Raw genomic sequence first — 13,078 nt, forward strand, 5'->3', positions numbered from 1 at the left:
ACAAGGTGCTCCTGGTAGACTGGGGTCCTCCGGTTCTCACACACGCCTGCCTTGAGCTACGAACAGAAGCCAAGGGTGCCCCACCAGGCTGGCGTGTGCGCTTAAGTGCACGACTCTTGATTTTGACTCAGGTCGTGATCTCACGGCTGGTGAGTTCGAGCCCCACGTCAGGCTCTGTGCTCACAGCGCTGAACCTGCTTGGGATTCTCTCTCTCCCTCTCTCTCTGCCCCTCCCTTGCCTGCATTCTCTCTCTCCCTCTCTCTTTCTCCAAATAAATAAATAAATAATAACCTTAAAAAAAAAAAAAAAACACACACAACATTTTCCCCAGAAAAATATCCTCTAGAGATGCCACAGGGCGCTCGGAGCATTTCCAGAGAGTGGCATAATCAAGTGTCTACCTCACCAGCCTTGTCCTGATCTGAATTACCCAAGGATCTCCCAATCGCTGCTCCTGGGGCGCGCTTTCTGAAACAACCGTCAGTCAGGAGAATGGAAAGCCAACCTTGGCTGTGGAGCAAACCGCGGGAGAAGGAAGAAAAGGGGGGAAAAGATACAGACTATAAACCAAAGTACGTAAAACTTTTAATGAATCAACCTTACAAAAGACAATGGCATCAAAACGTCGGACGCGTTTGGTACAAAACTGGTCCTAGGTCATGAGAACTAATTCTGGTGATGGGTGGCTGCACGCCTCTGGCCCGAGACACGACAGAGCAAGGCGACAGGACCGTGGGTCCCGTGGACGGCCGCCGGCAATGAGATACACTGGGTGAACACAGTCAACTTCCATGTGGGGCGACGGAATCAATTATTCACAAATACTGTGTGTTGTAATATCGGACTAGCGGATGCGGTTGGCCAGCTACCATATTTTCCAGGAAAAAAAAAACAAAAAAACAAAAACATGCACTGGAAGATAATATACACCCCCTAGTTTTATTGCCTTAAGAATTTTTGTTTATTTCACCTCTGTCATCTTTGTGAATTCTCTGAGCGCATTTCTCCCATAACACACACTCCTTTTCCTTCTGCTTAGGAGTAAGCACAGTGCGAGTGGCAGAGCGATCTTGGGACACGTCAGACACCAAATGGTATGCCACCAGGTCAGAGGAACGAGTCTGAAAAGGCTCCATAGGACACAACAGAGCACGCACACCAGAAACGAGAGACAAAGCTCGCGGTCAGAAAGTGCATCGTACCTTCCCGAAAGTACAGTCGTCTTGCCGAAGTGGAGGCAGCCCCTCAGGATGCCACGTTGCTCTGGGAAAGGGACCTTGACATTTCTGTGTTTACAAAGTACGTCTTCAGCTCCCCCTTGCCTTTCACGTTGATTATTCCTCGACATGTGCACGTGTACCCCAGGGTCTGGAGGATGAGGCTTGTCTCCTCAGTGACCTAGAAGCACACAGACAGACGAAGGAGCGGTCAGTGCCTCCGAGACACAGCCTCTGGAAGGTCGTTTGACCGTAAAGATCAGGAGCCAAAAGACATTCATGTTCTCTGGCCCTTTCGTTCCACTCCTAAGAAATTAGAAGAAGACAGAATCACGCAGGAGAAGAAAAGCCTTTTAGGGACAACGCGTAATTTCATGCTGCAACGGTGACAGACTCTAAACCACCTAAAAAGTCAAGTGATCTCCAGGGCGGTGTAAACCGTGATGCTGTCATGATCCCTATCGTGGCCGAGCCTAGGAAATAAGGCAGAATCTGTTCACCCCCAAAGGAAAAATTGAAGCCCAGACCCACGCTATGACTTCAGCTACGCGAAGGTTACATATTCACATATAAGAGACCCGGAAAGGGGCACCTGGGTGGCTCAGTCGGCTAAGCGTCCAACTCTTGAATTTGGCTCAGGTCATGATCTCACGGCTCGTGGGATTGGGCCCCGTGTCAGGTTCTGTGCTGACAGTGAGGACCCTGCTTAGGATTCTCTCTCTCCCTCTCTCTTTGTCCCTACCCTGCTCCCTCCCGCTCTCTCTCTCTCAAAATAAAGAAACTAAAAGAGAGAGAGAGAGAGAGAGGGAGACCCGGAAGAGGGAAAGTAAATCAAAGTATGCTGTAGTGGGATTTTACAAACCGTCATGAATGTCATTTCACAAAATCATGAATGTGAATAATGGATTTTAATTCAGATGGGAGAAGACACCCTGAGAAGCACCGTCAGCTCCCGCAAATGGCCCCCTGCTTCGGCGAATGCTCGAGCACAAAACTAAAAGGACACTAGGGGTCTGCGCCAGCCTTAGCACGGGCCTGACACGCCGAGTCAGGCCTTCTGCAGCTTCCTCCCTTCACCGAGCTGACACAGAAGGTGACCAGGGCCGGGCCCCTTTCTTGCAGCATGTTGACGTGATTCCCGCCACGGCCCCGCGAGGCCAGGACCCCCACTGCCGAATCGCCTCAGGTCCTGCTGTGTCAGACGGCGGAGGAATTTCCCGGGTAGGACGGCCCCTCTCTCTTAGGGGAGAAGGGTCGTACCGAGTCCTGCCCCATCTCAGCCGGGGCGTGCACCGTGCTCTCCTCGGGGGCCATGTCTGGGGATGACAGCTCAGGTCTGCGTGGCATTTATCTGCTTGAGTGTTGGCGAAGCCTCCTGCTGAAGACGCTTTCTCAAGCAGAGAATGGGTGAGGTGAGAACAGACGAGGCTACCAACATAGAGGCCTCAGCTTCAGAAGTGAGGGCAGACCTCCGTGTCAGGAACACGGTCCCCAGCCAGGCCTCCCAGGAGGTACCTGGCTTTTGAGCAGAGGGGGAGGAGCTGTTTTGTCCAGAAACCCCTGGTAATGCTGCTCTGAAAGCAGGGGAGAAAGCAGAGGAGGAGGAGGGGGAGGAGGAGGGATTTCCTCCCCTTGCATCACAGGATGAACATGGCACCCGTGGGAGCCGACCACCTTGGCCGTGTGGGTGGCACCCACATGCTGTGCAGGCTTGGGAACAGCACAGCAATGGTATCACACGATTTTGCTTTTGGGGTGGGTGCCGTCGGGGGACCATGCAGTGGTGGGGGCAGTGGCCGCAGCAGTGAGCCAGCCTCCTTGAGCCTGGTGGCTGAGAGAGGTGTGAGGCAGAAATAGGAGGGCTGTGCTTATGAGAATCCAGGAAGATATCCAGAGGCCCCCAGAAGCAAGGGTGAAGGGTGCCATATAAAGATCTCAAGGGCAGGCTGTTGGAAAGAGCTGGAAAAACCACCCTGTCTCCCTGTACTTTGACTCCGTGGCCAGCCCCGAGCACAGGGGCCAATGTGTGGGTCCTCGGGACCCTGTGACCAGAGCAAGAAAAGAGGGTCACAGGTGCCGTATGTTCATGTCCTGTCCTTTGCTAGCTTGAGCCCAAGTCCTGGGGAAGGACAAGTGTAGCCGGGAGGTGAAGCCAGGGGCACGGGAAGGACTCTGGATCCTGGGGAAGAACCGAAGGAATACGGACAGAGCCGGGAACTCAGATTACAGACAGGGTCTCACGATGAGAGCTCTCAGGCATAATCAGAATTAGAGAATTCCAGAGGCGTCTGATTTCCGACCTGCCACAGAAAACAAACACATCTGTTGGAGCCTCGGGGTTAATTCTGCAGTCAAGGTGTTTACTGGTGTGAAGTATCACCACGGGCATTTGTGAGCTATCCCTTGGAATCTGGAACACCAACCACACAATTACCGTGACGCAAGGAGGAGGGAGCTGTCTCCCCGACGAACAGCGGCCAGCATGCCTCCAAGCCCAGGGGCGGCCTGGCTGGGTGACACGCGGGCTTTCTCCAGTGTTCTGTGAGCTTCCAGGCCGGAAAGCGTGGTGGGCGTGGATGCTCTTTAATCAAAAGGACCTGTTCCTCAGGCCCGGGAGAAGCTTTTAACGATCTCAGCATCGTTTCTGATTCTTCCTCGTGTCTCACTACTTTCCTTGCACGTAAGTGGAAATGCGAAGCTACCGGAGACGGAGTGAACCGCGATCTCAGGAGAAGGAACCTGCTTGACACAAACCTCCCGGCGGCTGAGCTGAGTGAACACACGCGGAGGGGCTTCTCCTCCAGGCTCCGGGTGCACAGAGACCCTCCAGGGGGTGCTGCTCAGCACTAAATCACCTGGAGTTTTACGAGGCCCAATATCCTCCTGGAGATGGAGACACGCAAACTCCAGCTCATTTCAAACACTGACCTGCAGGGGATTTACGACCTCCAGGAGGGAGCACTCTCTCCGAACAGCCTCTCCTAAATGGGTTTTGATACGTATCCCAAATGCTTGAAAGCCACTTGGAGAGTCGTGAAACATGTCTTCTGAATGTTCCAGGTGTGGGAAGGGGGGGGGGGGTGGCTAGGTTGGCCTGCAGGTTGGGAACGTGCGTCCTTGATAGGAGCACCCTCTCCTCACACCAGACACAAGACCCCACGCTGTACAGGATCGCTGGAACATCCCCGGGGCATCAGGAACAGCTAATGAGACGCAGGCAGAAAGCCCTCGAGGCCGTGGTGCCATCATGGCACGGGTCAGCGAGGTGCCAATGTGGTAGACCACGCCTCTCGTGGTGGGCATCTAGGCCATCTCCACACACCGTGACGACCGCTCCAGCCCCGTTTCTGGTGAGAGCTTTGTCTGGGTTGGCTCTCGTGAGCACAGCCAGCTGACTCTTTTCCCCTGGCAATGTGGTCTGATTGGGAAGCCCCAGACGTTCCTCTCCGCCCCACATCGCCTGCCACCTCTCCCCGTTCTCTGTTGCTTACTTTCGGCAACTGCTGACTAGTCATCCGGTGGGAAGAAGGTGAGATATAGGCCCCGTTCCATACAGAGATTAAAGATATGCTATAGAAGGTTCACAGAAGCAGAGGCAGGTGAAGAGTGTGAAAAGCAAGTAGGCAGAAGTTTAATGAGAAGCCCGCTTTTGATAGCACTGGAGCTGGTGTCTTCGACAGAATTTCAGAAAAGAACTCTAAATCTCCATCAGAATGTTAGGAGGCAAGGTTACCTGAGGACAGGGGTCAAGCCAAGGCACACAGAACAGGGACTTGTCGAATTCTCCATAAAGCAGGGGCGGGGGGGGGGGGGGAAGCTTATTATTTGCGTCCAGTGGTTTTCACACAAATTTGCCACTTGGCAGGAATTTATCTTCCAGAAGTGAAGCGTGGAATCTGGGGTGAAATGGGGAATCACTGCGTTTTGAGGGAGTGGCGAATAGAAAGTTCTGCAGAGACACACACGTGCACACGTTCTTCTCATTAGGAGAGGTCGGTCTCTCCTTCCAGGTGTGTGGCATCCTGCCCGAGCAACCTCCTCTGTGTGGATTCCAGTGCCATCCGGTCATTCTCCATATCCAAATCCCATGCTGGCCCGATTTGGTGTTGCCATTTCATATCACCCTGAATCTCGTCCCTCGTCTTTCCCCAGTCGGCTCCTTTCTGCCTCCTTCCAACTCAGCCTCTGGGATGGGAAGTCTGGGGGCTCTGTCTGGTTTTGGTTGTACAACCCCTCTCCCTTGCAGGGCTCCCTTCAAGGTTCTGGTGGCAGGAGATGGAAGAGGAGAGAAGGGGCCAGCCTTGACTCACTCAGGTGTCAGACTGCCATGTTGATCGTTGGCCATCGTTGACTTCCTCCAAAGCTATAACCTTTACATTATTACGTTTCTCAAGTATTGTTAACGGCGAGTGCAGAAACGGATGACCATTTCCCCAATAAAAAAGACTTATGTCAATTTCAGGTTCTTTTCACCATTGAAGTAACTACCAAGATTCTTTGTTCTAATACATCATTGTCATTATGATGATGCTCATTTATGACTTCCAAGAGGATAGACCTGGCCCGTGATGACGGAGCAGACTAGATTACCTGTATTTTGTCCAGCACGCCGGTGCTGTCCATCCTGCTGGCCACATTCACGGTGTTGCCCCAGATATCGTATTGTGGCTTCTGAGCTCCAATCACACCGGCTATTACAGGCCCATGGTTAATACCTGCAATGCATCAGAACCGGGCAAGAAGACTCAAGTTACAACGACCGTCTTCAACAGAAAAGTTGTACAAGAGGATTTCGGAATCATCATTATGCAGCCAACATTAGCCCAACTCACGGAATTCTAAAACAAAGAAAAATAATTTGTTTCTCTTCTTGGTCTTGATTCATACATAGGTACCCAGATATCATTTTTATTCCATAATAACATAAAGTTGGCTACGCTTTCAAAAAAGCCAAACATTGTATCAGGACACCTGGGTGGTTCAGTCGGTTGAGCGTCCGACTTCGGCTCAGGTCATGATCTCATGGTTTATGGGCTCAAGCCCCGCGTCGGGCTCTGTGCGGACAGCCGGGAGCCTGGAGCCTGCTTCGGATTCTGTGTCTCCCTCTCTCTGTCCCTCCCCGGCTTGCACTCTGTCTCCCTCTCTCAAGAAAATAAACATTAAGAAAATTAAAAAAACCCAAAACATTATAATAGTTTTCTTAAGTTTTTTTTTAAAAGATCTTTGATTTGGGGGGGGGGAGAGAGAGAGAGAGAGAGAGAGAGAGAGAGAGAGAGAAGGGGAGGAAGAGGGGCAGAGAGAGAGGCAGACAGAGGATCCAAACTGGGGCTTGAACTCACCGCAGGGTTCAAACTCATGAGCTGTGAGATCCTGACCTGAGCCAAAGTTGGTCACCCGACTGAGTTTTCTATGTTGCTATATAATCTTAGATAAGAGATGATCACTGTTCTCCAGCAGTTTTGTGGTTAATGTTAATGTTTGAAATATACATCTTTCTGTTTTCAACAGCTACACTGAATAGATATACCACATTCACTGGCAGTTTGGTCACCGATGGACTTCTGGCTTCATGCCAACATCTTGCTGAATCCGCCACTTGCCCCCACACCAGTGTGGCATTTTCTACCTGCTGCGCACTGTAAAACTCTGGGGATGCTCACAACAGCCTTGTGCGGTGGGCACTGTTATCACCACCTCTGGATTCAGGCAAGAAAGCAGGAGAGGGCGCCATCAGACAGGCAGCGGGGCAGTGGCAGCCGGCTCCGTGGCCCTGCTGGGAAGGATGCTGCCATGAGCTTCCCGTGCACGAGGCTGCTTCCCACCTTTCAGGTTGTCGCCTTTGATGATGTCCCAATGCCAAGGTTACTGAATTCCAGAGGACCATGTTTGTGCCTCTCATTTCCATTGCTAAAGCACCTTCAAAGGGCTCTCTCAACGCACACCGTGCTAGTGAGGGAGTCTACCCAGGTCAACTTTAGAACAATAACAGGGCCTAGTATGGGCCATATAGAGATTTTGACGGAGTTCAGATTTGAGGAAATTCTCCTGGGAGAGGCCCCCAAGAGCGTCACGTTTGGACGGGTCCTGGGGTAGACAGGCTCACCCCTGGGAAGCAGGTGCAACCCACAGGCCATCTCCGCACAAGTGGGGGGATGTCTCTTTTGCTTGGGTTCCTGTCCCCCTTGAGCTGGGCTCTTTACAGCTCTGCACTCATCAGATTGAGGACAATCCAGCCTCTGGCATAAACCTCCTCACAAACTGTGATTCTCCAGGGACAGCCATCAAAAGGTTGCCGGGGAAACTCAGGAGGCACCACTCTCCAGCCCTGCTGCCCCCTGGCTTCCCATGTGACTGCCCAGATAACCAGGCAGCCTGGGCCACCACTAACAGAGGAGGCCGTTGCTCTGATTGTCCTCTCTGTAGCTGCAGTTATAACCCCACGGTTGTTACGTGCTGACACCTGAGCTCAGCGTGAGCTTTCACACTGCCCGAGACACGGAAATGGCACCTGCCACCTCCTTAGAAGTCTGATCAACTTCTCTAATCAGAGAGGCCTGGGATTCTCTCCCAACTCCCATGCACCAGGTAGGAGGAGTCCTTGCCCCAGGATCTCAGTTCAAACACACAGACCCACAGTCATCCCGGGAGTGGTGCGGAGGAAGGCCACGGAAATAGAAACAGAGTTCTTGACTTCGGTTGATTATGCCCTAGGTATGTGTTCTCTCCTAGATCTAGGACTCCTGCCTTGCTGCAGCAGTCAACTTGTACTGATTAATGAGGGTGTTTTGAGATCCCTTCTCCCACTGCTGTACTGCTTAGTGCACTACGGCTTGTTAGAGACCCGAGGCAAAACTTTCTCTTCGCAATGGAGAGGTAGGCAGGAAACGGTATAAACGGCATTCCACAAAACCTTTGAAGGTACGCAAGAGGCAAGAAAGAAATTCTGCTTTGCTTTTGCGGAGTGCTCAATAAAGCCCACACTGTGCTATAGACACCCCAAAGAATTTAGTCCAGCCGCTGGCTGCTGGCTGGTGCCCTCAAGCCCCCTCTGCCATCAGCTTTCCTCCGGGCTGCTGAATCCTGCTGGGTCAGTGCCTGGCGGGGTAGGCAGTGGGGAGAGCCTGGGCTGCTGACTGCTGGCACGGGGTCAATCTCCACTTAGCGCAGGAATGTGCTCAGATTTTGGTTCCTGCTGACCGACTGATTCTGCAGCTTGACATGCAGAAGAGGACGTTAAGAGTGAATTCAGCATTTATTTGTATCATCTATTTTTTTTTTTTTTGAAGTATTACTCTTCCAAGTTCCTACCATGAACTGCCACTGGATGGCGCCACACACCCAAGTGCAGCAGGGCAGGCAGACCCCTGAGAGAAAGGCCGAGGGGTGGGGAAAGGCAGCCCCAGAGGCCCGTGAGACCTTGAGCTTCCTCAGAAACCTAAAAGAGCTGCCATGTGGGGTGACTGTGTAGACGTTATTAGTTATTCAGCCATGAGTGTAAACACCAAATTCTTCTCCAAGAAGGCCTATTCAATTGCTCGCATTAATCTGGAAAATACCGTTAAGGTCCAAGACCAAGAAAGCTGTGATGTTTGGGGAAGTAACACATGTGATCAGCAAACACTGATCTCTATTTCACCTTGCAGTAAAGAGTGGTAGTATTTTGGTTTGAATGCGTTTACTAATCGAGATCATTCCAACGTGGAATAAAAAAAAAAATTTTTTTTTTTTTTTTTGAGGGTAGTTTGAAAGGTCGAGGAGCTCACTTTCTAGGCTGTCAAAACAATAAAGAAGCTCGAGGATCTAGGGGACACCTGCATGTTGGATGCGGTCAGCAGGCTGGGGTCAGAAGCCTCCCACTGGCCTGCCCCTTCTCACCTGGGTATAAGGTGAAACCCATTGTGCACGGAGGTGAGAAAGTATAAAGCAAGACGTGTCCAGGTGCTAACAATGAACGGAATATACAAGCAGTCAAGAGGCCACATTATAAGAGATATAAAATATTTCTGGGCTTTAAAATTCAGAACATAGGCAGAGCAAAGGAAGAAAATCGCTCGCCATTTATCGGGATTTTTTTTAAGTTGAAATCTGTATCCAAAAGCAGGGAAAAGCCATTCAAATGGAATTTGTTAAAAGAGCTCCTCTTATGCGTACTTGCTTTCAGAAGAAGCAGAATGTGTTGCCAAGAGGAACATAAAACGGTCAAAGCAGCTCTTACCAATCACAAATGGCCATAACCACAAATATGGCAAGACAACTGCGTGCTAAGCCGAGCACGTAAAACACACTTTTTATTTTTACAGACGTTTGTAAAAGGCAAGTAAGCACGAAACATGCTCATGGACCAGCTTAAAGTAAGGGAAGAGCTTACTAGAAAATTTAATTTTGTTAATGTTTATTCTTGAGATAGAAAAATTCTAAATCTTAAAGGAAGTTGGCCTTTTCTCTCAGGGCTGAATCTTCAATCAGAAAAGCTATGGCTATTTCAGAACCTGGGACGTACGTTTGGGGCGTTTGGAGGTTGTGAGCCTAGGAGTGTGTGACTATTTCAACAGTTCTAAGCTGCCTTAAAACTTTTTTTTTTTTTTTCACATTTTTGGATCTCCGAAGTCTGGATGCGTCTTCCAGCCCATGCTAATTTCACTGGCAGCTGATCCTGAAATAATATCGTGGTTTGCAGTCAACGGCTCCTCGGGATGGTCTGAGGCCACGCACGCCGTGGCTGGCGGAGGGGCCCTGGCAGGAAGGATGAGGCCGTGGGACTGAAATCCGGCTCACGGTCCACTTGCTAGACATAGTGCTCGCAGCCTGGGTCCAACCAAAGGGGGTTTTGTTTTCTACTTTGCACTGAAGTGCCTCAGAGGCTCCTAACTTCCCTGAGCCTGTCCACCCCCTGCTCCCCCAAATTCAGTCCTCCGGCACTCGAGACACAACCGCCATGACTCTATTCCGGCGTGGCAAGATGGCCGACAGTCCTCGTGGGCCTGTGCCCTTCCGCCCCCACCCCCCCCGGAAGTCAGATCCCTTCACACAACACTTCCGGTGCGCCTGTTCCTTACGCCGTGCCCTCCCCCGGAAGCCGGCGCTCTTCACACAACGTACCCACTCGCAGCTTGAAGTCATTGAAGGAGTGTTTGTTGATAGCGTCCAGCTTCCCCACCAGGGCAAAGGCAAACTCCACCATGGTGCCGATATGCATGTACTGCCTCTCGGGCTCCTGAGAGGAAACAAACACACGCACGTGGGGTTAGAGGTCAACCGGCAGGGAAACGGTCGCTGGGGTCACAAACCTGGGCTCCAGGCAGACAGCAATGCTTGAGGTCAAGGGCCTCAATGCCCGGCAGACAGGCGTGTGTGAGGATTACCCATCCTCCCAAGGGGACCCTGTGTCCCGGTTCATTCTTGTGGCCGCGGGGAGACCTGAGACGCTGGAAGGCACGGAATGGGACCTATGTCGTCTTAACCCAGAAACTGACGGCAGAAGACACTTCGAGGAGGGGCTGGCTCCTGGTTCTCCGCTTGCCCCGCATACCTGTCTCCCCCGTTTTCCGCTGGCCTCTGGCTCCGAGGGTGACCTCTGGCCCCCTGCGGGACTGGCTAATGGGAGGGCCAGGGAAGGTCAGGGAGAGCAGGGCAGAGAGGTCGGGGTCCTTTCCTCCCCTTCCCTACTCCACACCTGCCACACGGCTCACCTCGGTTCTGGAAACACCCCATCTTCCCTTTTAGGGGAAGGGTGTTATGTGTCTCCCCCATTCCCCCAAATTCATAACCTCCAAATCCTCAGTATTTGCTTTGCAGCTTCTCATGGCTATCATTAAATAAGAGATTAGGATCCAATGAGGGATTAGTGACAATCCAGCATGACTTGGTGCCCTTCTAGAAAGAGGAGATTAAGACACACAGAGAAGGCGACACGAAGAAGCAGGGGAAAGATGGCGTCTAGGAAGCGAGGACAGAGGCTCAGGAGACACCAACCCCGTCTGCACTTGATCTCTGACCTCTAGTCTCCAGAAGTTTCTGTTGTTTAAGCCGCCCAGGCTGTGGTGCCGTTACAGCAGCCGGAGCCAGCGGCTACAGGGGGGTAACGATTTCCCGCCTTTACTGTCCCTGGGGGACTTATCGCCCCTTGAGGAATAGTTATCTAACACATAGAGCTGGAGGAAAAGACCAGTTCAAGGCTCCCAGTGAAGGTAAGTGGGAATCTGTATTCCCATTTACTACTAATTTCTATTTCTATTTCTATTTCTATTTCTATTTCTATTTCTATTGCTATTTCTATTGCTATTGCTATTTCTGTTACTAATTTATATTTACTATTAATTTGTAACACCTATTATATTTGTATTTCCTTTTGAAAGTCACCTTTGTAAGATTTCTATTTGGGGTTATTTTATAAACACAGATTCGTTACTATTATATGCGTATAACTCATAAAATGTGTTTACATGTCTGAAAGGTTCTTGCTGCCCCAATTTTTAACGACTGGGCACACCAAGAAGGGGCGTGAAATGCAGTCCCAGCCCTGGCCTGCATCTGTGGCTTGTGGTTTAGAATCAGTGCGGTCTTTTATTTCCCTCACTCGTCTGTGAGCTCCCCAAGGGCACAGACTATGTTCTATTAATCTGCGTCTCCACAATATGAAAGTGTCTGGCCCAGGAGAGGCACCTGATACGTGTTTATTGAGAGACCGCATTTAGATCGCTGGTCGGGTAGCCGAGAGGAAGTGCGTAGGAGGAAGGGAGAGCCTTGTCGAGCTCTGGTGGAAGGTCATTGCCGACTGATGCTCAACTGATGCTCCTTTGGGAAACATACACCGGGGGCCGGGGGGGGGGGCGCGCACTGACGCACCCACTGAAGTGGGGGAAGGCTCAGAAGAGGACACAGGGTATTCGAGCGGGAAGACGGGGAGCAGCCTCAGCCGGCTGGGGGAGGAAACAAAATCAGTAAGGACGCTAGAAATACTTGAGAGAAGAGCAGGAGGGGTGGCCCTTTGTGGAGCTCAAGTGTTTGATCCCGCAGGGGGCCCCAGCAGAGCAAACTCAGAGAGAGAGAGAGAGAGCTCTCGAGACGGTGAAAGGGGAGGGACGTGGTGACCATGGGGCGCATTCACCATGGAGGGTGAAACCAGCAACCAGCTCTGAGGGTTTCAGGAGGGATGAGGGAGGAGGACAGTGGAGACAGGGGATGTGTCCTGCACCCTGAAGGTGACAGGGGGATGGAGAAAACCAAGGTAACGGCCAAAGGAGAAAGGAAAATGACAATGGGGTTATTCCCCGAAGGAGTCAGGAAGGGTAGCACCAGGCAAGTCTCTCGATGTAAACACTGATGACACCTGAGTCGGATCATTCTTTGTCCCGGGGCCACGTCTTGCGCCCTTCAGGATGCCGAGTGGCACCCCTGGCCTCCTCCGAGAGATGCCCCCTTCCAGGACTGACAAGAAAAAATGTCCCCAGACACTGCCCAATGGCCCCGAGGGGCAAGCAGCTGGCCGCTGAGATCACTGCACTAAATAACATAAACACGAGCAGAGGAGTCACTGAGAACGTTCTTCCTCTCCTTGGAGAAATCCTATCATTCCAGAGAAAGACCGATGAAACGCTACTGTTGCCACAAATCCTCAACTTAAAAATTGCAAGAGAAAATCCACACAATTTAAACAACTGGAACTATGGAACACACTGCCAGCTAACGTCGGTGAAAATGCCGTCATTTCTTTTTTTTTTATTACAGTTTTTTGTTTTAATTTGGGGGGGGGGAGAGAGAATGAGTGGGGAAGAGAGGCAGAGGGAGAGAGACAGAGAATCTCAAGCAGTCTCCGTGCAGAGCCCGACACGGGGCTCGATCCCACAGCCCTGGGACCGTG

At 51.4% G+C, this 13,078-nt stretch overlaps 1 protein-coding gene and 1 long non-coding RNA gene across 4 annotated transcripts in view; one reads left to right on the top strand and one right to left on the bottom strand.

The window, feature by feature from the left end:
• Nucleotides 1-569: 569 nt before the first annotated feature.
• ADCY2 (adenylate cyclase 2) overlaps nt 570-13,078 on the bottom strand; it is a 417,821-nt gene continuing 405,312 nt past the window's right edge. For all 3 annotated transcript variants that reach the window (XM_045442405.1, XM_045442396.1, XM_045442387.1), the window contains 3 exons: nt 10,318-10,432; nt 5,809-5,933; nt 570-1,399 (listed from right to left, as the gene is read on the bottom strand). In XM_045442405.1, coding sequence (XP_045298361.1) covers nt 1,247-1,399; nt 5,809-5,933; nt 10,318-10,432 — 393 coding nt within the window. In that variant the 3' untranslated portion in view covers nt 570-1,246. The remainder of the gene's footprint in view (nt 1,400-5,808; nt 5,934-10,317; nt 10,433-13,078) is intronic.
• Nucleotides 3,348-7,241, top strand: LOC123579006. Its single transcript, XR_006702593.1, has 2 exons — nt 3,348-4,278; nt 6,727-7,241. It is a non-coding gene; the product is annotated as an uncharacterized LOC123579006 (long non-coding RNA).

The sequence above is a fragment of the Leopardus geoffroyi genome, chromosome A1 (assembly GCF_018350155.1).
Source record: "Leopardus geoffroyi isolate Oge1 chromosome A1, O.geoffroyi_Oge1_pat1.0, whole genome shotgun sequence".
Classification (NCBI taxonomy): domain Eukaryota; kingdom Metazoa; phylum Chordata; class Mammalia; order Carnivora; family Felidae; genus Leopardus; species Leopardus geoffroyi.